Genomic DNA, 22,050 nt, shown 5'->3' with positions numbered 1-22,050 from the left:
AGAGACTTCCAAGAGATGATGGGTATCTTCTGCCTAGTTGTTATTTGTTGTGTGGTGCCAAATTTACTTGTGTTTCTTCCTTCCTGGCTGTAAAGCTACTGTATTATTTAAAGCTGTAGTTTAAAATCTACATAAATTGAGTGTTTCTGGATTAAATTGCATCCGAGTTGAAATATGTAAAGAGTATTCAGCCTTGTAAACCCCTGTATGCTCTGTGATCTAGCAGAACTCATTAACGAGCTAAAATTGAAGGATGTAAATAGCTTTCCTGAAAACACTGTGTCATTTGGTGTTTGTTACTGGTTTAGTACTGGTACTCTTAATGTACTGTATTATCTGTCCCTAAATCAATATAATTAAAATTCAACAATTTTCAACTGCTAAATATAAGACCTTTTTTTGGTCAAAATTTACTCTTTTCATTTGTGGTTAAATGCTTGTCACTATAGGAAAAAATGACTCTTTACTTGGCTGTTGTTACTAAGTATATACAGGTTATTATGCATCTTTATAGAACACTGAGAACAGATTGTAGATGCATAATATAAATATAAAATTTTTCAAGCTAGATACAGTAAATGTTTTGGTGATATTAACACATGCAGAGAGAGAACCAGTAACTACTAACTTCTTAGTTATGTAGATTACTGTATGGCATCTAATACTATCTAGTGATTTGGTTACAGCATCTTTGACCCTGATGTTTTGCTTTCCATTTTTCTTGTAGATGTTACTTTGGTAGACTTGCCCTAATAAATTCTTCCCTGTGTTTTCCAAAGTGTTGCTTTGCCCCTTGGCTATCATAGGGAAACAGCTGTGATTTAAGACATCATCTTCGCTATTAACATCAAGTGGTTGCACAACAGCTATGAATCATCTTTATGAATGTGTTCTGACTAAATCATAGGACTCATTAGGTGTGGATGGATGGATATCTGAGAAAGTGATATAGGTAATAGGCTCTCTTTTCAGATAATGAAAAAGTTTTCACCTTCACTTTTCTTTATGTGCTTGCCTTGGAAATGGTGTCTTTCTAATACAAATACTTGCAAACACACAGCTGAAAATGAGTCTATCACTGTAAATCCAGTTATGTGCAGAAGACTGATCCATATATTTGAATGAATGGTAATTATTCACAACTGGGACTTCTGTAGCAGGGTATTTTATCAGACAAGAGCAAATTAAGATGGTTTTATTATTCGCTTTTTTCCTTATTTCATGTTGGAAGTTTTCTGGCATCTGATGGTCAAGAAAGACTTGTCCCTGATGTTCTCTGATGATGGTGGGGAAATTAATGAATCACACAGGCATGCGCAGAAAACAAATTTCCTGAATTTCTGTTTTACCAAAACAGCTGTTTAAATAGCATGCGTTCTTTCTGCATGTGGTCTGTATGGGAGAGTATTGAATCTTTTCTGTATAATTCATTTACTTCAAGGAAATTCTTTTATTTTTCGTCCGAAGTACCCAAAGATATATAAGCAAATTGCCTCTTGGCCAAGCCGTATCTCTTAACCCAGCAAATATACCTCTTCGTTCCCCCAGAGGAGCTAGGTTAATCTGCTAGTCTTGATATTTTTTGCTATAATCAGATATTTTGTAGTTGCTTACTAAATAGTAATTTTAGTTTGATAAAGCTTTCAATTTATTCGCTGCAAAGAATGGTTATTTGACAACACCCCCCCAAATCAGTCTGAACATTAACCGCCTCAAGATATAAACTCATTAGAAGGACATACTCATATTGATTGGACTGATACTGATGGTGATGATGATAATAATTGCATTACAGTAGTGCCTTAGGATCCTAGCTGTAAATGAGGTTCTCATTCTTGTAGGTACAAAACTACTATCCTCTCCAGCCCTGAAAGCCTTCAAAACTAGAAGTAAAATGAGAAACAGTGAGAGCTTGAATGCAACAAATCCTCCGTTCCTTCTCTTTTAATTAAAAAAAGATTTAAAAAAAAAACCCAAACAAAAGAAGAAAAAAGAAAAGGAGACCTCGTTGCCTCTTTGGATCCCAACGAGATATGCCAAATTCTGTTCTTCAGTACATTTGAAAGAAGCGAAATATCTGTCAGAACACTCATGCAAGACACTGTCATGCAAGAATATGAAGTTTTGCCCTCTGATTTGTGATAAGCAGTTAATAAACGAAATAATGAATGATGCAGGTTTCAATGGTAGTAATGCCCATAGTGCTAGTAATAAGCAGGGAGCACATATGCCTGTTTGAAGGATGAGCTGAGGTTTATACTGAGCTATTGCTTTTACAGTCAAGCAGATGTCAGGGGGCTTGTTTTACAGGATATCATGATATATGAAACTGAAGGCGTTTGAGTAGTAAAAATTACTTCTGTCAATTCGTCTTTGTGTATGGCACTTTGATATATCATTCACAGCTTAATAATATTGTCATACTTGAGAGATTAAAACAAAAGTCAGGTTGGCTCTTGCTTAAACCTCTCTCTGAAATAATGCTGGTAGGTAAAGGGGGGAAGAAATCCATAAGATCTATATAAAAATCCATTATAATGTATTGTGCCATCAATAACAGGTTCCTTCCATGATGCAGTTTCACATAGTGCAGTTAGAGAGATATTCATCAGCTATCACTCACTACATAGAGCACAAGCAACTAATACCAGACATATCAGGCAAAAAGTGGGACACTGGGAATTGTCCTTTGTACAGGCCTTGGAGTGGTTGGGGTGGGTTGTCCCAAACCCCAGTCGAATTATGGCAGCGGAACAAAGACACAAATCTGTCAGTGCAGGTTTACAGGCCTGAGAGTAAAAAGTATTTGATAACTCCATCCAGGAAGTCTTTGCTGTCACCTTCACTTCTTACCTATCTTCAGAAGGGAACTGTTGGGTGGTGGGGGCCAGGGCCTTTTAGCTGCTGTCCAGAGGGTACAGAAGGGACTCCCCTGCCCACCAACGGGTCAGAAGGACTTTTGGATATAGAGCTGGTCTCACTTTGTTACAAAGCGGGCATGTGATTTTGTTTTTGCCTATTAAATGGCAAGCTACAAATGACAAAACAAACTGTAATCAAAATAAATTGCAGTATGTCATTTGGGCATGCAGGTTTTGAGGCTTAATTATTATCAAGTACATTGATTAAAGCAAAACTGATCAAAATTCAGAGGAGAATTTTATGTGTTCTCAGACTCTTTTGTGTTTGGGTATTTTATCTACGTAAAGTGGGTTGCTTTTATATGAAGCTGTTCATTAAGGTGAATTGCGTATTGGTACCTAGTAAAGGTGTACATGGCATCCAAAAAATCTATGCAGTTAAATTAATGTTGAAATTTTTCAAGGTATTGTATTTGGCGTATTGCCCCTTCACCTTTTGTTTCTGGATGATATTGTAATGCATATACAATTTAATTGTTGTACTGATGATTACCGCCAGGTGCTGCAAAAAAAACCCCAACTAGGCAAGTTAATGTAACTTAGGATAAAGCTGTTAATGTGGGCCATTGTGTTATTTGTTGCACGTTTTATATACATGGGTTCAAGTGATTGGTTAAGGCATGCATTTAATTTATTTAACAACTTCCTGCTGTGGCTGTGATTTTAACCATGGGTGGCTTTCAGAGTGACAGCTTTGAAGGCAGAGAAAGGCTGTTTGTCTTTGAGCTTCAGGATGAGAAGGTAAAGGTGTGCACAGGCAGAGGTGCTGGTGGTGACACTGTCTGATGTGTGCTTGGTAAAAATGGCTGTCAAAGAATTTTTCATTGACAGGGATCACTTTCAAACACTGTGGAACTTTTTTTGTGGATGCAGAGCTAGAGCCACTCCATATTCACCTGTCTAGGGATGTGGCAAATGCTGACAGTGCATTTTACATATATGTAAGCAAGTAGATTAATGAAACATCAGTAAGAAGTTCAGTCATACAATCCTTTTTTACTTGCTTTACTTTTATAAGGTTAGATTGGCTGTCACATATTATTAATCTGAGCCTTCAAACTGTACCAGTTCGGTGCTTCTGTATTTCTCTTCTGTAGCTTAGTTTAATGGAATTGTTATAGCTTCCTTCACATACTAAAGAATCTATGTAATAAAAGAAAAGAAAGAAAACATTACACAATTCCACAGCTACATGAATATAATGAAATGGGTTTGAATCTAATGTTTTCAGATATTTGCTTTGCTAAAACAAATTCTTTCCATGCATGTGAAGTACTTGTACATGTTAGGGAAATTGTACATATTTTGGGGAAAAAAATAATCATTTAGTATGCTATAATTTTGGGAGAATTCTGCAATGAATGGGTAGATTGGCACAAATTGCTTGTCCAGTGTGTGGCATGTACAGGTAAGAAAATTTTAGGAAAGCTTCTGATCAAAGGCAGAAAACAAATCTTCAGGATCAGAATTTCAGCAGTATAGGACCATGAAGATTTACTTTTTTTTTCCTTCCCCATTCTGAGACCCCCATTTGAATGAAGGTAGATCCATGATTTGATACTTAATATATAATCAGAGGACCTTGCCCTAGATAGAAATCTCTTTGTAGTTATTTAGGATTGTCCTGCAGCCCCTGAAGGCTCAGTGTAAATTCATGTAAAATGCATTTAGAGATGTGATTTGGGTACATTAAAAAAAAAAAAAAATTGAATTTTTGCCATTGCAGACTTGTTGAGAACAGCTCTCTTTCTGAAGAGCTTTTCACAGATGTTCCTACCTCATTTTTTTAATTGTCTAGTGCAGTATTTATGTACAAAGATTCCTGTTTCTTTTCTGTAATAACTTACGTAGGATGCTGCTGGAAGCTGTTGTTCATATGGAATTACCTGGCTTGACTTGGTCATACCAATGCCTTTTGGGTGAGCTCTGTCCATCTGACTGAAACATAATAAATCAGTAACTTTTTATTTTTTTCATTCTGTGTGGGTAATTTGCTTTTTAAAAAAGGAAGAGGTGGAGTCCAGTGTTGTGTAGTGATGGTTGGCATGGAAGTATTTTTATTCCTTTAGAAAAGCCTTTGCTGGGCAGGAAACCAGACGCAACAGTTTACCTACTATTAATCTCTCTGTGGAATATTTAATCTTCTCTGTTTGGAGAGATTTGCTAATAGAGCGGTTTGCCTGAGTAACTAATGTCTTCTGAGGGAAAAATAAACAGATTTATTGATCTATAGCAGGTTGTTGATATTTTTCACTTTCTCTCTGTATGAATTTATTATATTTTGTAATATATTATTACTAATATCTTAGAGCATAATTACTACTAATATCTTAGAGCATAATTATTACAAATAAATGTTTCTAATTAACTTTGTGTCCATTTTTCGGCTGAATGATATTATACTATTTAGCAGACATCCTCACATTTTCCATTTGAATTCTAAATGAACACTGCAGCAGATTCAGTTTAAAGACTATTTTTCTTGCAAGAGGGTATGGATATTGTGTTCTTAAAGCAATACAGGTAATCTGGAAATGCGAAAGATGAGGAGAATCCAGGGGTAGCCCTTGTATCTTTGAGATGCACTGTGTCAGAAAGTTCTGCAGACAACTCATCTGCAAGATGGGGGGTCCTTCCAGGTACTCATTTAAATACTTGGGCCTTTGTTTCTTCACTTTCTATACCCCAGTGAATGCTAATACTACCTGCTGCCTTGAAGCATAACTCATACCAGACCATTGGCCAGCTTTGCTGGTCCTTGCATGCCTGTTTAGGGAAGGTGAGGAGGTTGTACACATGTGGGTCTGCTTGACCCTTGTCTTGGCTGTTCCTGTGAGCGAATGGTAGAAGATTGGAAAGATTGGGTTTGGTAGGGCACTTTAAATTCAGGTGTTCTATCAGGCACAGGTGGAGGAACTTTGGGACTAATTCACCCTGGAGGCAGTGATCTCTCTGTGTATTTCTCCCCTGCCACACTAACTTTTGCAGATTTTGTTAGTTGTATGTGTGAAAATGATTTTAAATGCCTTCATAGATGTAAGTTACTAATTTAATAATTCTCTAAAATATTTACATTCTTGTACTGCATTGAAAAGTTTTAGTAATTGCTGGGTTTTAATTTAATTCTTTCATTTTACTTTGTAACTGATTATGTTTAGTTGCTTGAAGAAAATCAGTTAAGACTTTCAGTAAGCTCCTACTAGTCCTAAATCTTTTTGATGGTAGGAGTTCCTTGCTGTGCAGCCCCAGAATTTTGTTTTTAGGTAACGGTAAGGTAACTCAGTAAGTAGTAAGATGGCTTTATGTGTTATAAGTAATGTGTTTAATTGTTTTGATGATGAATGATGTATTTCTCCTGCTGTACATGATTTCAGTAGAAACTTTTAAGCCAGTATCATTAAATATTTCTGTAGTGACATTGCAGGTTCTTGACTTGCTCTTTCTTATTCCTGAGTTTGCCCCATAAGTTTCCTGTGTGCAAATAGTCTCTCTGAATTTGCCTGTGCTAGGGGAAATGGAGGTAATAATCTTCCCTCGGACCACACCTGATATTTAGCAATATTTTAAGATGCAGAGAGAACAGATTTTTTGTTGTCTGCGTATGCTTGTAAGTTCCTGTGCTTGTAAATTGCTTAGAGTTCCTACGGTGAATTACTGCACTGTATAATACAGCTTCTCAGTGATTCAGGAAGCTTTTTTTATGTACATGCTTCACTTAAAGAATACTATAACATTAATCAGATTTATTTGAAAGGTATTATTAGGTTTTGTATACTCTGTACTGAACAGTAGCGTATCCTTGGTAATGATTACTCATAAATCCTGCAATTATTTAAAGAATAGCCTCATGATTAGAGTAGCATTGACTGTGTTATCCTGTGTTATTACAACAGTATGGAAGCATTTTCATAATAACAAGGGATTTAATTGGTGCGAAGACTTATTTGCAGAATACTAAACACATTGGTAAGCAAGGCATTTGAATTGTGCATTACAGGCACCCAGAGTATTATCAGCTAATTAGGTACTGGAAGGGCATATGTACTGTTAGCAAAGGCTGTGCAACTTCTGAACACAGTTGTTTTTCAGTAGTAAAATGGCTGGAACAATGGTTATAAGTTTTATGTGACTTTAAGTATGTTTTATTACCTTCTGATAACAGTTTCTAAAACATATTTTTGAGCAGTTTTCAGGGAACAGTGCATGATTAAGTTTTGCAATGAAGGTAGCGATCTATATCTAGAAAATTGTGCATTAAAGTTTACATCAGTAATCACATGGTATAAATATTTAATCTGTTTCCAGGAAAAGCTTTTCTTCTTCTTTTTTTTTTTTTTTCCTTAACCAGCAGATGTATTTTCTTAGGTGGTGGGAAAGTATCAGTGTAGGTTGATTGGACCGGGTGAAGGAGGAGATGCATTAATGGGAGCCTGATCCCCGGGGGAGTTCTTGATTATTAATCTGCTAGCTTGAAATTCCATCTGTAATATACTAATCAAATGCTTGTGACAGTTTAAGCTTTATTGTTACCCTTAAACGTGTACAGAAGGAGGTTTTCCTCTGAAATCTGGTTTGTTTGTTTGTTTCTCACGCAGGTGTTAATTATGCCTGGTGATATATTTTGTTGGTTTTTCCTTCCTTCCAGGCCAGTGTTTTCTGCAGACATCTTTTGCTAGAAATTCCATGATATTTTATTGTCTGTCTTCGCTGTTCCTCGCTTTCTGTTGAAATTCTTGTCATAAATGGTAGCCCCCACAAGTATTCTATCTTTTGTTCAAACCTCTTATTGTTTATGACGAGTCAGCTGTCAAACCCCTATGTTTGGTGGTATGCTACAGAAGTTCTCCTTGCTAACGGCAGGGTTTATTTTTCCATGGAGTGAAACATTTTACCATATAAGAGTGATGTTGAAAGTAGATAAAAAGACAATATTAATGCTTTGTGGAGGAGGAAAACTGTTGCTAAGCAGGACAGGGTAGATTATCATTTTGTGAATAAATGCCTTTGTCTTTTCAGGTGTTTGTTCAAAGCACAAAGGTGGCTCTTCTTGCCCAGGGGAGCACAAGGCAGCACAAGTCATCGCCCTTTCAGGGGTGCAGAAGAGACACTCAGTGACTGTACTGGCTAGAGAGATGTCTATCTCTCCTTCCTGCTCAGGGCTTGACAACATGGAGCCAGCTAACTAAAATGAGGGCCATCTGAAGAACTGGCTTCACCAAAGCTATGCTGTGTTCTAAGGATGGGATTGTTAACGAGGTAGAAGGCATCAACTGCAGAGGATTTGGGGTAAGGGAGAGGGGAGAGCACATCCTTCTTGTTTGCTTCATAAACCAAATCTAGCTGGGCCTTATGCAGGCCAGTGCTGGGGAAAGTCACCAAGAGCAGTGGTACTGCATCAGGGCTGATAGTTGGGGTTGAAATTCTGTAGTGTTTTGTTTTATTTTTCCAAAAAGGACTTCTTCTGATGGGCCTTGTGCAGTAGTAGTGCCTCCATACCCGTGGTGGTGCTTAGGCCTTGCCATCTCATTAAAATGCTGAAGCTCACACTGTGCACTTACTCTAAATTGTAGATATATTAAGGTAACAGGCCAGTTTTGTCCTTTGGTATGTTTATCATGTGATAAACAGCACATGTATCATATGATGAACAGCGAGGCACTGGAATGGGTTGTCCAGGGAAGTTGCGAATGCTCCATCCCTGGCAGTGTTCAAGGCCAGGTTGGACAAAGCCTTGGGTGAGATGGTTTAGAGTGAGGTGTCCCTGCCCATGGCAGGGGGTTTCGAACGAGATGTTCTTAAGGTCCTTTCCAACCCTGACTATTCTGTGATTCTGTATCTGTACAACAAAATGAAAAAATCTCAAAATGGCAGAGTTCACTCTTCCTTGGGCTGATGGTGAGTTAATTACTCGTTCATTGGAAAGCTGTGTCAGGAACCTCGTAATTCCCCCTTCCTGACCCGTAAAGGGCTTTTTCACCTATTAGACCAAGTTGTAATGCATAAAGTGTTTATGGGAAAGTAGATTTCACAAGTACAGCTGAAGGTAAATGATGGACTGTAATGTCGTGAAATCATGCTTGCTGGCACACCTGGCAGAGAAAGGATCTCGCTGATTTAATGGTTTTATGCTCTTCCAGCAGTTGGTGTGCCAGCCTTTCAGGCATTGTGATACAATTTACTTATCTAATATCTGTAATTAATGTGTGAGCACAATATCATTTTAAAGATAGATGATGATGAACAGCAATAAGGAGTTTTACTTCTGTTATGTATTGTACTCTTCAGACAGATTATTGTTAAACTCAGATGGTTTATGACTTTTTGATAATAGCGCAGGGTGTTTTACTCTTGGTATTAATTAGAATTATATTTTATAAAGCAGAAATTCATTCTGTCCTTCATTAAGTTAAAAATCACACTATTTGGCTGTTCATGATTCTAGCAGTCCTTTCTTTTTAAAGAGTTGTGTAGAGAGAAATAAGAATTTATGTTCTGTATGTTGCTAAATCTGGTACAGGTAGAATTAGAGGGGAGAAACATTGTATGCTCACGGCTCAGCACATAGCTAGAAAATAAGTCCAAGACCAGTGTACTTCTACTGGTTTGGTTGAAGAAGCTATTAACTGGTAGTACAAGAGAGTTTTAAAAGAAATTTATTTACCTACTAACAGTGTTTTCTTACCTGAATAAGAGTTTAATCATATTGGTGGGAAACAGAATTGATGTACTTTTAACATCGGATGGTACAGAAATAGTGGTTAGAAACCATTTGCGTACAGTTTAGAGGACAGAAATTTAGATTGAGCACAACTGAAACATTAATACTGTTGAACTCATGGGGAAGATCTGCTGCTGTAAAATTAATCTGATTCCCCATTTGCAGTTATAAGCAGGGTAAAATAATGTCAGTAAAATTCTAGTGTAAAAGTCATCAATATACTTTTTTCTCCTTTGTACCTGAAGCAAGCGTGTTTCACAAAATGTCCTTCTCCTCCTCCTGTCATGTTGCATGCTTTTTGACATTCATGATCAACAAAACACTCCAGATTTAGCTTTCCAAAGCTAAGGGAGTGAGATCCCAGCAGTCAAAATCCTGCTTAGAACAAAATTTCACGAAGAAGAAAATGCGTCTCTCCCACTTGGTTTATAGGCTTTAGCAGTAAAGACAGAGCAGCCATAGTCTGGGAGCTGTTTCCTGAAAGAAATGGAAAAAAAAAAGAGCTCAAATTGTGCATGGCCATTTTGCTCTACTGCCAGGATTCTAGTCTGGGCATTCACATCGTTTGGACTTGGACTTGAACTCAGGTTGACTTTTCCCCATGTCCCTTTGCCTCTGATTTCCATAAATCATGGCTAAAAGAATCACTTGGGGAAGCTGCCTCTTCTGTGGATGCTCTTGTATGTTGTACTGAATACTCTTTGCAGTGTTAAAGTAGTTTTGGGGTTTTGTTTTGTCTGGGTGGGAGTTGTTGAGAGAGAGCACTTGCTTGATAGCACTTGCATTCTCGTTTAATACAGAATTTGTTTCTGATTCATAGCAAAATGTTTCTAACTGCCAAAACCAGCACAAATTAGTTCAACCTCTGAACTAAAAATCTGTTAGTGCCTTCTTCGTTTTGCAAAACCAAAGTAGGGACCGTGAGCTTACAGATTTCAACGCCATCTTTCCCAAAACTGTCAGTGGCTCTGTTAGAGGAACCTTAACAGAGTCTGGCCAGAATTTATAGTTACCTTTGCTAGCAGAAGTCCCATGGTCATGTGGTGTCTGATAAAGCTCATCAAATTGAATTTGTATTTCCTGCTTCCAGCAAGATCAGAAGTTGCCTAATGTACCGTTAAACCTTTGTATTTAACATGCTTATTTCTTCTCCTTTTTTCAGGACTGGGACATTAGCCTGGTTGGTCTCTTTTCCCAGTTTCCAGTTAATGAGCAATAAACTGTTTCCATTTAGGCCAGATTCACTGAGGTAGGCAGGTTTTTCATGGTTGTTTAAACTCCCCACTTCCAGTCCCAATTCGGCAGATAGATGCTTGCGTGCATCTGGGCTGAGCCTCCTGCAGTCGTTACAAGAATTGCTGATTTGCTGAGAAAAATAGCAAATAGGGTGTTAGAAGCTTCATCATCTAACTACAGCGGTATGTCATCTTTCTAACACCTAATTTATATTCAGTTACAAGGCTGTGCTGGGGTGGTTTGTGTAGGCTGAAGTTTTGCCACAAAGGCTTGAAAAATTAAGAGGTCCAATAATGTGGTAGCTTCACGACAGACGTGGTTAGAGTTGGAGTGTCACTGCTCACTTAGCTGCTAGGCAAGTAAGTCTTGATGTAGTCTGTCAAAAGACTGGCCAAGGTGCATGTAAGATATTTCTGGTACCATAGGAAGAAGGTACTGATTGTGTGATTCATCTCTTACTTTAGCATATTTGTGAAACAATTCTTGAGAGCAGCAGTGCGTCTAACAGGTTTATATACATGATCAACATACCAAGAGCTGTTCAGTTACTGTGGGTTAGCAGAAACACAGTGACAGGTGATGTTTGGACAAAACTTACTTGACTTGGCTTAATCTGATGCAAAAGAGGGCTTTGCTAATGCAGATTACTTTTCTACCTTGCATTTTATGAGCTAAGACCAAGTGGTAAGAGTTACTGTGGCTCGGTTGATGCAGGCAATATATTAATCTGTCTGAGGTCTGACTAGGCTGTGTAAATATTAGTATTTGCACTATGCTATACATACTTGCATACTAATGTGTGACTTCTGAAGGTCAGATTTGTGACAGATTATTATGCCTGTGAACATAGATACTAGTAGAAGTAAAAGGTAAGCAACACAAGCAATTTTAACACTGCTGAGTTTTTACAAACTAAATGATTTTTGTGTGCATGGAAGTTCCATTACAATAGATATTGTACACAGGCAATAATCCTGAACTGAGATGTGCTAGCTTGCTAATGTCAAGGCTTTCTGTTGATGACATCTGTCATCCTGTTAAATAGGAGGCCTTTATTATCTATCTGGTTTGGTGATTTAAATCCATGCAGGACGTGCTGTCTGAAAAAAAACACTGTGCTACATAATGCTTTCAGATAGCCTACCAAATGGAGGCATTTGTTTTTATGTTTAAAAATGCACTGCTGTGATAAAGCGGTGCAGTTGTTCATCTGTGTGTTGCATTTATTATGGAATTCCTTTAAAGGGAAACAAATCATTTCATTGTTCGCATCTACCAAAAAATACCAATTAGCGTGCCAGACTAATTAATCTTATAAAAACTAATGATCAAATACAGCACATTTCCTCGCATAGGAGCACACAGTGCTTCTAAAGGTTGCCATTTAGCTGTGTACCTCCTTTTATTACACTTTCACAAAAAAAAAGAAAAAGAGGGGGGAAAGGAGGGGTTGAGTTATGAGAACTCAGTTCTCTCTAATGCTTAATAAACTTAACCTTTATCATGGTATTGAACTTGATGATCCTGCATGAAAGAGGAGTGCATGCTGCTTTAGAGGCATTTGTGCTGACTGTTAGTTAATCATTTTTATTTGCTTTATGGATACCGCATAGAATATTTATTAAAATTCTTCAGAGCATAGTAAATATGAGAAGTTATTAAAGCAGCAGAATAGGAAGGGTTGCTTCTATGCAAGAAGAAAGGAAGTGGATACAAGTGACTGCAGGGGATGCGTGTTGATTCCAAAAAGATATATTCATGAGCTGTCATCTTCGTGTCTGATTCTGGACATATTTAAGTTCTTAAGGTGCAGATAGAGCTTGCTGTTCTATCCAGGGTTCTGCACTATAATAAATAGTTAACATTTTACATAACTGAAAAGAAGTACTGATTTTTTTTTTTGGCTTTTATGCTCATATTAGGAAGTCTGCAGAAAAAGTCATTATGAAAAGAAAGAAAAAAGCATATAAAATATAGTGCTTTACAGAGGGGTATTCTCAAAGCCCGTCAAATCAAAGCTGTCAAATTTTGTCTCTGATCAGGCATCTTTTATTGCTGCATTGTAAGGAGTTAAGTATCTTTTCTCCAGTAGACTGTAGTTCTTCATCATCTATGGTATGCTAAGTTGCTTTAGGAGGTAACTAGAGAGTGAATTTTTTTTTTACTACTGATCCCAAATTAGTGCCCAGAAACTCATAGGCTCCATAAGCATTTCTAATGATCCATTAAAATCATGCTAACCATGATACATTGTAGGATGCTATGTTTTACATCATGATCCTCATCTGTATTTAAATTAAGTTCTTGTTTCCTTAATTGAATATTAAATTCTATTCCTTGGTGACTACATCCATAGTGAGTATAAATCTCACTTTTATTTTCAGCAGGTGCTAATCTTGCTGTAAATACACATCCTTACTATGCTCTTTTCCCAAGAAATACAACTTACTTTGCCACATTGTGCTGACTGTGCAGTAAATGGGCTCTGCCCCTAGATTGAGCTGAAATGTGTGGAAAAGCTGAGCTCTTGCTGGCAGGTTAGCTGTGGGATGGTGCAGTCGGTGCCACTATTAGGAATTAGGGTTCTTCAGATAGCTTCTCAAACACTGTTGGACCATCACTTGGAATTTAGAGGAACATAAAAGGTATAAAATAATTTTTCCTCATCTTTTGTTTGTTGGTTTTCCCATGAGAAGACAAAGACAAGCTTGCTGAAAAACTGGAGAAAAGGACTGGAGACAGTAACTGTGTTTACCAGGCGGTGATGGAAATGGGGAATGAGAAGGATAATAAGTCCCTGACAATTTGTTGCTTTCTCTGTTCTGCCTCTGGCTTCACACTGATTTTTATCTTTTTCCAACTTGTTTTTCTTTTCTGTAATGCTAATATATGTAGCGAGCAACATCCCAGATCAGGAAAGTTTGTTCATTACTTGAGGAATCCCAGTGTACCTATTTTTGGTTTCTTTGGGCTGAAAGGCAAGGGCAGGGCTGGTGCAGGCAGTGAAGTCCAGGCAAATAAAGTTTTTCTGTCAGCCAGATGCAGCAAAACCAGTCACTACAACAGGTGATTAAAAAAAAATCCTACCAGCATTTGCTCTTTGAAGATGCCCTACCTCCATATTTGTTTTAGGGATGTCAATCATTTGTAACATTTGACTTGCTTGTCAGTCAGCACCAGCCTTTCCAGATGCAGGAAGAAGGACCAGAAATGCTCCTTTACATTAAAGCCTCTTTTGTCACTGTCAGTTTTGGTGTAGAAAACATCCATCAGCGTCACTAGTGGGAGGAATTTGTGCTGTCTCTGTCAAAATCCAGTGCTCCTGGTTAGTAGGTTTTTGTTGTTTTCTTCTTATACTCCCCCAGGAAACCCACAGGATCTCTTGTCTGACACTGTGTTGGCTTCCAGGGGTATAATGTGTAGCTTTCTTTGAAAGCTGTAAAGCCTGATGTTTGCTTTCCATGAGCAGTAAGTGTCTTCAGAAGTCAGAAAGCTGCTTTCTGACTGAGTTTACTTCCCTGAGAAATGCAAGTACAAAACTTTTTGCTACCTTGTGTGCCTTTATAGATTCAGTAAAATGTGCTGGCAATTGTGGCTTTAATTTTTGTGGGGGCAGCTGTTTCATTTTATGTAAGTATTACTCCTTTTGAGAAATTGATAGAAGATACAAAAGTTTTAAGTTCTCTGCTGGAACGTAATTGTGGGATTCATCAAAAGCTTGTATCTCCCAGCCCCTGTCAGCATGTGATGTGTGTCACATACTCAAACATGTCTTGCTGCTCCTCTAACAAATCTAACTCTTCTGCTGACATCAGTTGACAGCAAGGAGTCAATTACAACCAAAAAAACCCCCAAAAGCCAAACCTAAAAAAACCCCACAAAGCAAACAAAACAACCACAAAAAAACATCAACCAAAAACTAAATGCAAAGCCTCCATGAGTCAAAGCTTTTCCTAGAAACCAGGATGAATAAATTGTAATGGCTATGTACTCAAGGAGGTCATCTGTCAAATCCCCCACAAGTGGTTAAACAGACTGGCAAGAGGAATAAAAGGAGACATGGTAATATCATTGTAATGTGAACAAAACTACCAGCCCTGGAGAGTGCACTGTGGCTTTGGAGGAAGGACTGCTTAAGGTAATATCATTGTAATGTGAACAAAACTATCAGCCTTGAAGAGTGCACTGTGGCTTTGGAGGAAGGACTGCTTGAGGTAGCTACTAACTCTCCTCTACAGATAACTTCCTTTCTTGCAGTTTGGAGCCCATTGGATGGGCTTAAATATGTCTGTTGCTCTGTGGCCCATCCAACCCTTCCCGCATTTTAGGAGGTCACTTCTCCGCAAACACAGCCTGGGCTGCTGACTTGCAGGGTAGGTCTTAATTCTGAGTAGGCAGAACAAGCTGCTCCAGTTAGTGTTGTTGCTTGTTGCACATCTTGGTCAGTGTTTATGCTGTCATGTCTGTTAGCTGTGCTCTGGCTTGGTGAGGCTGTCACACTGTACCTCTGCCTGCTTGTCTCCTGCTGTGCAGTCCCTGCAGGCATTCCACCTTCCAAACGACCTGAAACGTGCTTCTCAAGCCTCAGCTCCTTTGTCACAATGTAATAGATTACTGGATATTTCTTTTGCTTATTTAAAAATAAGAACCCAAACAACAAACTCAAAACAAAGCAATTTCCTTGTTTTCCAGCCAAGCCAACTGAGGTCCTTTATAGAGTCCCATTTCCCCCCATGTCTTTATATGCTGAAAAGACAGATTATAAGGACATAGCTACAATAGTCTTTGCTCACTCTGTTTCCCACACAACTCTGCAGTAGTACTGCCCATGTTCTTAGGCTGTTTTGGGCGTTTTCCAGATAGTTTACGAAGTGTAAATGCAATAAACCCAATTGGGCCTGAATTGACTATATAAATTTATGTTCTCCAGTGTCCTCAAGGAGGGACTACTGTCTTCTGCACAGGTCAGACCACAAGGTTTATACAAACTGTGTTTCCATTGTGGTGGCAAAAATACGGGACTTCTTGTGGCCATGTTGAGTGTGAAACAATGTTAAAAGCAGATTAAAGGCATATTATTTTTGAGGCTGCCTTCATGAATTAAAAATGTGATGTTATTGAATGCGTGAAAGAGTTAAACTGGTAATTGTGATGCTTAAAATGTCTATTGTGATGCCTGTTAGGTATGTGGACATTCAATTAAGTGGCTGTATAATAAATATTTAAGGTATATTGTTAAACTAGCCTTAACTGCCATGTTGAGGCTTTCTATTTTCCTCCTGGAAAAGGGATATATTTATCAGAGGAAAAAGTCTGTAAAACATGGAGAATTTTTTGTGTCTTTGTAATAGGGAAAAGTGAAGCTGTTTTCATGCAGGATATCTTTTTTTCATCTGCTGCAAGTATTTTATACAGCTCTGGCTGTAAGAGATCAACAATACTTTTCCATGGCTTACTACTTACATGCATAATCAGCCAACAGTCTCTTTTGCAGTGGGTTTGATTTCTTTCAATTAAGTACTGGAATGGTATTACAGCTTGCAAATATTTCAGAGTCAGCTTTAATATAAATTTTTATACCATGCTAGAATGGAGCTGCAGTCTGAAAGAATTTTCATCATAAATGGTTCTAAATGAAAGTACTTGCAGATTATTTCCATCACATTTGTGGAGGAAATAATCTATTTCTCCCTAAATAATGTTTAAGTCTATTAACTTATGAGAAAACAGTCATTTCAAGTTTTAGCACCCAAGTGGTGCTGAACTGTAGTGATGGTAATATGCCGGTAAAAGTGCAGAAGAATAAACTTGCTGCCTTCTCAGGAGAAACCTCTCTCCAAACAAACCCTAGAGTCACAACAATAGGTCCTGAATAGGCAGAGCCTAGCACATTGAAACCTGAAAATGCAGGTTGGCTTACTTAACTTTTGGGAGCATATGTAAATTGTACATGCATATATACATACCCATTATATATATGTATATATTTCTGATATCTATTTTTAAAGTTCATACATGTGTAATATCCATTCTTACAAAGTTGACTGTAGTGGTTTTGTGCTTTTGAAGTCATACCCCAAGTCACTGCCTTGGAGGAATTGGAAATCTGGGAACTGCCCTTCTCTGCATGCTGCCCCTGCACAGGGACATGGCCCAGTTTGGAATTGGTTTCCTATGCATCCCCCTGCAGATGTGATGTGTTTTGGTTTCAGAGCTTGGACCATTCACGGAGGAAAGAAGGGCTGCTGAGAGGAAGCTGATTGAATCATGATTTTACAGTCACAAGAAAATGACCAATGCAGCTCCAATTATAAATTTGATTAAGTTCCTGTGGGCATGTTGAGGTGAGAGAAATATTTTTGTGTGTGCTTAACTATTTATTGCTGTGGCATTAAATAAGGTTTTTGGCCTTACGATCTCAGATTCAACTTGAGCCACACACATTTTGGCTTTAGAAGCCAATGTTGTTCATAGAACAGATTTGTAGAATTTTTCTGAATAAAGCTTTGCAAAAGGATTGAGTGGCCAGATGTTAAATAATCCAAGACCTCTGTGTGAATACTGAATGTTATTTGTTTGAGTGTGTTATTTCCTCATGACATCTCAAACCCTTAAATTTCTTCTTGAGCTAGTGACAGGACTGACATTGTGCTTTGAGGGGGCAGATGTTTTTTGGTGCGTTGCTGTTTGGTTAGGGAATTTTGTTTGTTGTTGTTTCTTTTTTGTTTAACAAGAGCATAGTGCTTTATGAGATCCATTTGCTGGCTCAGCAAAAAGTTCAAGCTCTCTATCTGTAGTCATAGTGCCAAAAATTGCTACTCCTGTTGCTGAAGTATTCCCTTTCATGGAAGTGGATATTGGTTTATTAATCTAGCAGCTCTTTTGAAGAGGATCAGTCAGATCAATTGGAAATACCTGTGTAGAGCTGGAAAGGCATATCCAGGTGTATAAATCTCACATTTACATATGTTTTCTTTAACTCTTCCACTCCCAATTAATAAAGTAGAGGACTAATGAACTCCATTATTTTAATACCTCAGCATGTTCTGGTTGCTAGTTCAGTGTTAACATGAGTGATATAGGCATAAAGGAATTCTTGGATCACAACATGCAGGAAGGTAATGGCTTTCCTCTCAGAGCTGTGCAGAAATTGCTGTATGAACATGAGACAGTAAGAGTAGCCTGAAGCACTTGCATAGTATTTCCACAATTCCTATTTACATTGGTTACAAATGGGGTTGCTGATGCTGCTACTCAGCTACTAACTAATTTGCCTTTTCTTTTTTTGCAGTGTAAGAAGAGAAAATAGGGGAGATCTAATACTGTTCTTATCTGAGCATTTGAACAAGTAACTGGTAAACTGTTAAACGCTAGAAAGGCATGTTCTGGAGGAATATGGTATTTTCAGATGCTTGTGTACTGCGCTGTAACTTTTAAAAATAATAAGGAAACACTGAAACTGCTTTTAGTCAACTAAAAGAAATAAGACTTTATTTTTTTTTTTTCAAATGTTATTCTTAATTTTGCAGGTTTTTTGTGTTTCCGCAAGTGTCCTTTAGACTGCATTGCGTCCCTTTAAATTCAGAGCCCCTCTGTGTAATGCTTCTTCCCCTTCCAAGCATGGGGTCTGTCTTCATTGTGCTTAATCTCAGTGTGCCACCTCTGGCCATTAATGCAAATTGGAGGACAGATAAGAGTTGTTCTGGATTTAAATTGGTGCAACTCACAGCAGAATCTGTCTCCAGTTCATATTAATGACTGCAAGTGGGAGAAGCTGCCTGAACAGATAGAAGGCTCTAATGAGACCATGTTCCTTCATCCATAGCCATATCTGTGCCACCTAATCTCTTTTCTATACTGTCAAATCAAGTTCATTTAATTGTGGTTTCAGTAATATTCTTCAAAGACACAATATGAGAATAAATAAGGAATCATATTTCAGATGTTTTTCTCTTTAAATTCAGTGCTTACATTTTTCTTGGTAATAGCACTGAAATTGTTCCATAGCATGTATGGCTGCTTTTTGGGGGGCTGGTGGAAGGCAGTCTGTGTTTTTAGTCTTGCTTCTTGGAGTACTTGAGGCATCGCAATGAGCCTATGTCCACTTGGGCCTTTTTCTTTAGAGGAAGTTCAAATAAACACCCAGAGAATATTTGGCCATACTTCAGTTAATAACAGAGTGAGATTTCTGTTTAAAGGCACTGTCAGCAAAGCAAATATAGTATATTGTGATTTTTGTATGCTTGGCTAAGGGCAATATTTATTTCATCATTCGAGAACTTGCATGAAGGATGTTATTCCCACTGTGAGTGTCAAAAAGGATATTCAGTGTCTTGCAGCAGATACCCTAAACTCCCTTCTTTGATAAAGTACCTTTTGTCAGCAAGTGTGTATGTTGAAAATTAGCAGTTCCTTCAGCACAAAAACCTTGACATTGAATATAATTGAGGAGGTTAGTGTCGGCATGCTCATAAGTATTACCTGTCATTTGAAATATGACAGTGCTCTAACTGCAGGACCTTGGGGACTTCAGTGCATTGGCATTGCCATCTGACTGCCTTGGAGTCTGTGAGACAGCCTTCCAAGCGACTTCGACCCTGAGATAATTAACATGGCCCTGGAGGCTTCTGCCTTTTGCTTTTCTGCACTTGTTTAATAAGATGTTTGTTGCTCTGCTTGTCTCTGATGCAGTGGTGTGCCTTTAGGGATGCAGGGTCCTTCACATTCTGTCACAGTTAGTAGTTTATGTAATGCTGTCTGTGCATCCATTTCTTTCACTTCCAGCAAATTAAAATATTATCATCAATTATCCAGGTATACTTGGTGGCTTGCTTCATTTCTGAGAGGATGCGCGTATTTATGTGGTATGAAAACAAGGCAAGAGGGGGGAGAATATTTGGAACCTGACTTCTGGCAATTAAATCATACAGTAATATGGAATTGTAAAATGACATTATAGGATGCTGAAATGAAAGGCAGCATGCAATGCTTTGGGGGGATGGGTGGGGCTGTGGTTGTTGCTGTCTGGGAGAAACAGCCACATAGCGGAAGGTTATCAGCTGGCCATGGTTGGAGAAACAGTTTCTTTATTTAAGGTTGGACCTTTTTCTTTAAGTTGGACCTTAATCTTAACCCTAAGGTTGGACCAGAGGATCTTTGAGGTCCCTTAAAACCTGGTACTCTGTTATTCTATGATTTTAATCTCTTGCATTGTTTAGGATCATGGTGGTTTAGTCCATAAAGTCTTCTTGATGTGTTATTGAAAGAAAATCTGCTTTTAATAAGGGGGCGGAGGGGACGGGTAGAGCAGCTGAAAAGTTTGAAACATCTATGTGAAGATAAGCTTATCACAACTGGCTTTAATTTTCCAGTCTGTTAATAGGTATTTTAAAGCATTTTGAAAAATTCAGTTGTGTTGCTCCAAAGAGATTCTTGCTAATGTGTAAATTCATAGTGCTGAACTTCTTTTTGAATATTGGAAGAATTCAAAGCAACACTAAATCTAAATTCTCAGCTCCAGTGGATCACATTATTGACCCAGGGTGCTTTTACAAAAATGCATTTTTAGCCACAACAAAATCTTTACAAAGTCATCTTATTACTAGGGAATTACCTCTTTCAATGGAACAAATCTTAAAACATTTCTCCTTTTTTTTTTTTTTTTTTTGTCAGTTGGCTTTTTTCCTTTAAATGGGTTTACTTCTGAAAGAGATGATAAATACAATGAGCATAACCTGGCGTGTGCTACCTCAGAGAGCTGTGGTTATGGCATTTAACTTTAATTTCATTATATAAGAACAAATGAAACTGGAAAGATGTCTCATTACACCCATTTAGTTTGAAATACTTATAATCTTTCTTGCTTGTGGGGACTATCATTCATATTTAGAACTTGGAATCAATGCAAGATAATATTGAACATTGAGTTTGGCTGTTTTAGAGAAATGCTTGTACTGGAGAAGGTTGTAAAATGCTATCAAATAGAGGTGCAGATATTGAAAAGATTAACATATAAACCACAATCCGCCCATAAGAACTCAGTGTAGCAACATATTTCAAGTTCCTTAGTGTATTATTTCCACTGTCATGCTAATACAGAAGGAAAGAGGGAAATACAGCTTTCCTCTTCTAATAATCCAGCGCTAGTTCAGGAGTTAAAGCCAAGATGACTGAAAGCTACAGTGTGCTAAAGACTATTCTCCAGTTCTTCTACATTATGAATATATATATATCTTGTCAGTTACAGGCATTAGACTTTCATTGTGTAGCCAACCATTAGGCATAAAACATACAAGAAAGCTTTCTATATTAAGGTATTGAAATTGTACTGATTTATAGCTATTCTATACCCTCACTTTGCAAATATTAAGGGAGAAGTACAGGGAAAGTGTACTGAGGATTTTACATAAATATGTTTATCTTTCGCTTTCATTTAGAGGTGTATGTTTTTGGCTGATGTGATTTTTTTTTTTTTTCTCTAAAATGTGGCTCCAGCATTGTACTCCAGTTTGTAATAATGTTGTAGCCAGATAGCCAGGTTACAACTGGTTATCTAAAAAAGTAGTAGTGTGGTACATCATTCTTCTCTAATACAACACTTTTAAGAACAGAGGTGTAGATTTTGTTATGCATCTTAAAGCATTTGGCTTGCTTGGGAAAAGAAAGTGCTAAGCTTAAACCCAAACGTAATAAAATTCACATTTACTAAACATATATTTAAAATAAGTGGCTGACTGCAAAATCACGTGAGTATTTGACTAATTCCAAGTTGACCCTTTTCTCACTTAAAAACTGTTATTGGAGGGGCAGAATAGTTTTCTCAAAAATAAAGTACAAGATATTGATCAACTGTGGCTAATAGTAAGTTAATTTTTGCTTGGGTTTCTGTTGGCAGTGACAGAAGACTTAAGCAAGAGAATATACAAACTAAAGAGCTACCAGATGTGATCCAAAATCTGACTGAGGTGGGTGGGACTCCTCTTTGGGGCACAGCCATTTGGGCATCTTGTATTGCACACTGCTGCTTTCCTTCTGCCTAGGCCTCTGCTCTGAGGCTGTAGGATTTTTAATGGGGATTACTTAAACAGATAAACAATATTGTAGGATGTCAGAGGGCTTCCAATGGTTGAAAGCACATACTGTACATAGCTGGCCTTTTTCACAAAGCCATTCAAC

General features: G+C 37.8%; 1 protein-coding gene across 16 annotated transcripts in view; it reads left to right on the top strand.

Moving 5' to 3' along the window:
• NAALADL2 (N-acetylated alpha-linked acidic dipeptidase like 2) overlaps window positions 1–22,050 on the top strand; it is a 672,041-nt gene that overhangs the window by 168,323 nt on the left and 481,668 nt on the right. For 4 of the 16 annotated variants that reach the window (XR_010611523.1, XM_065674560.1, XM_065674559.1 and 1 more), the window contains exon 1: window positions 5,854–5,957. The exons of 7 other annotated variants lie outside the window; for them this stretch is intronic. Coding sequence is in view for 3 of the 9 variants with exons in the window: in XM_065674560.1 (XP_065530632.1) it covers window positions 5,924–5,957 (34 nt within the window). In the remaining 6 variants the exon portion in view is untranslated. Of the gene's footprint in view, window positions 1–5,853; window positions 5,958–7,937; window positions 8,208–10,801; window positions 10,889–17,087; window positions 17,220–22,050 lie in introns of those variants that run through there. 5 more of the 16 variants (XM_065674554.1, XM_065674556.1, XM_065674555.1 and 2 more) reach the window with 5 other exon arrangements.

The sequence above is a fragment of the Lathamus discolor genome, chromosome 3 (genome assembly GCF_037157495.1).
Source record: "Lathamus discolor isolate bLatDis1 chromosome 3, bLatDis1.hap1, whole genome shotgun sequence".
NCBI classification, from domain to species: Eukaryota; Metazoa; Chordata; class Aves; order Psittaciformes; family Psittacidae; genus Lathamus; species Lathamus discolor.
The sequence above is the reverse complement of the archived record's forward strand: the minus strand, read 5'-3'. Positions and strand labels throughout refer to the sequence as shown.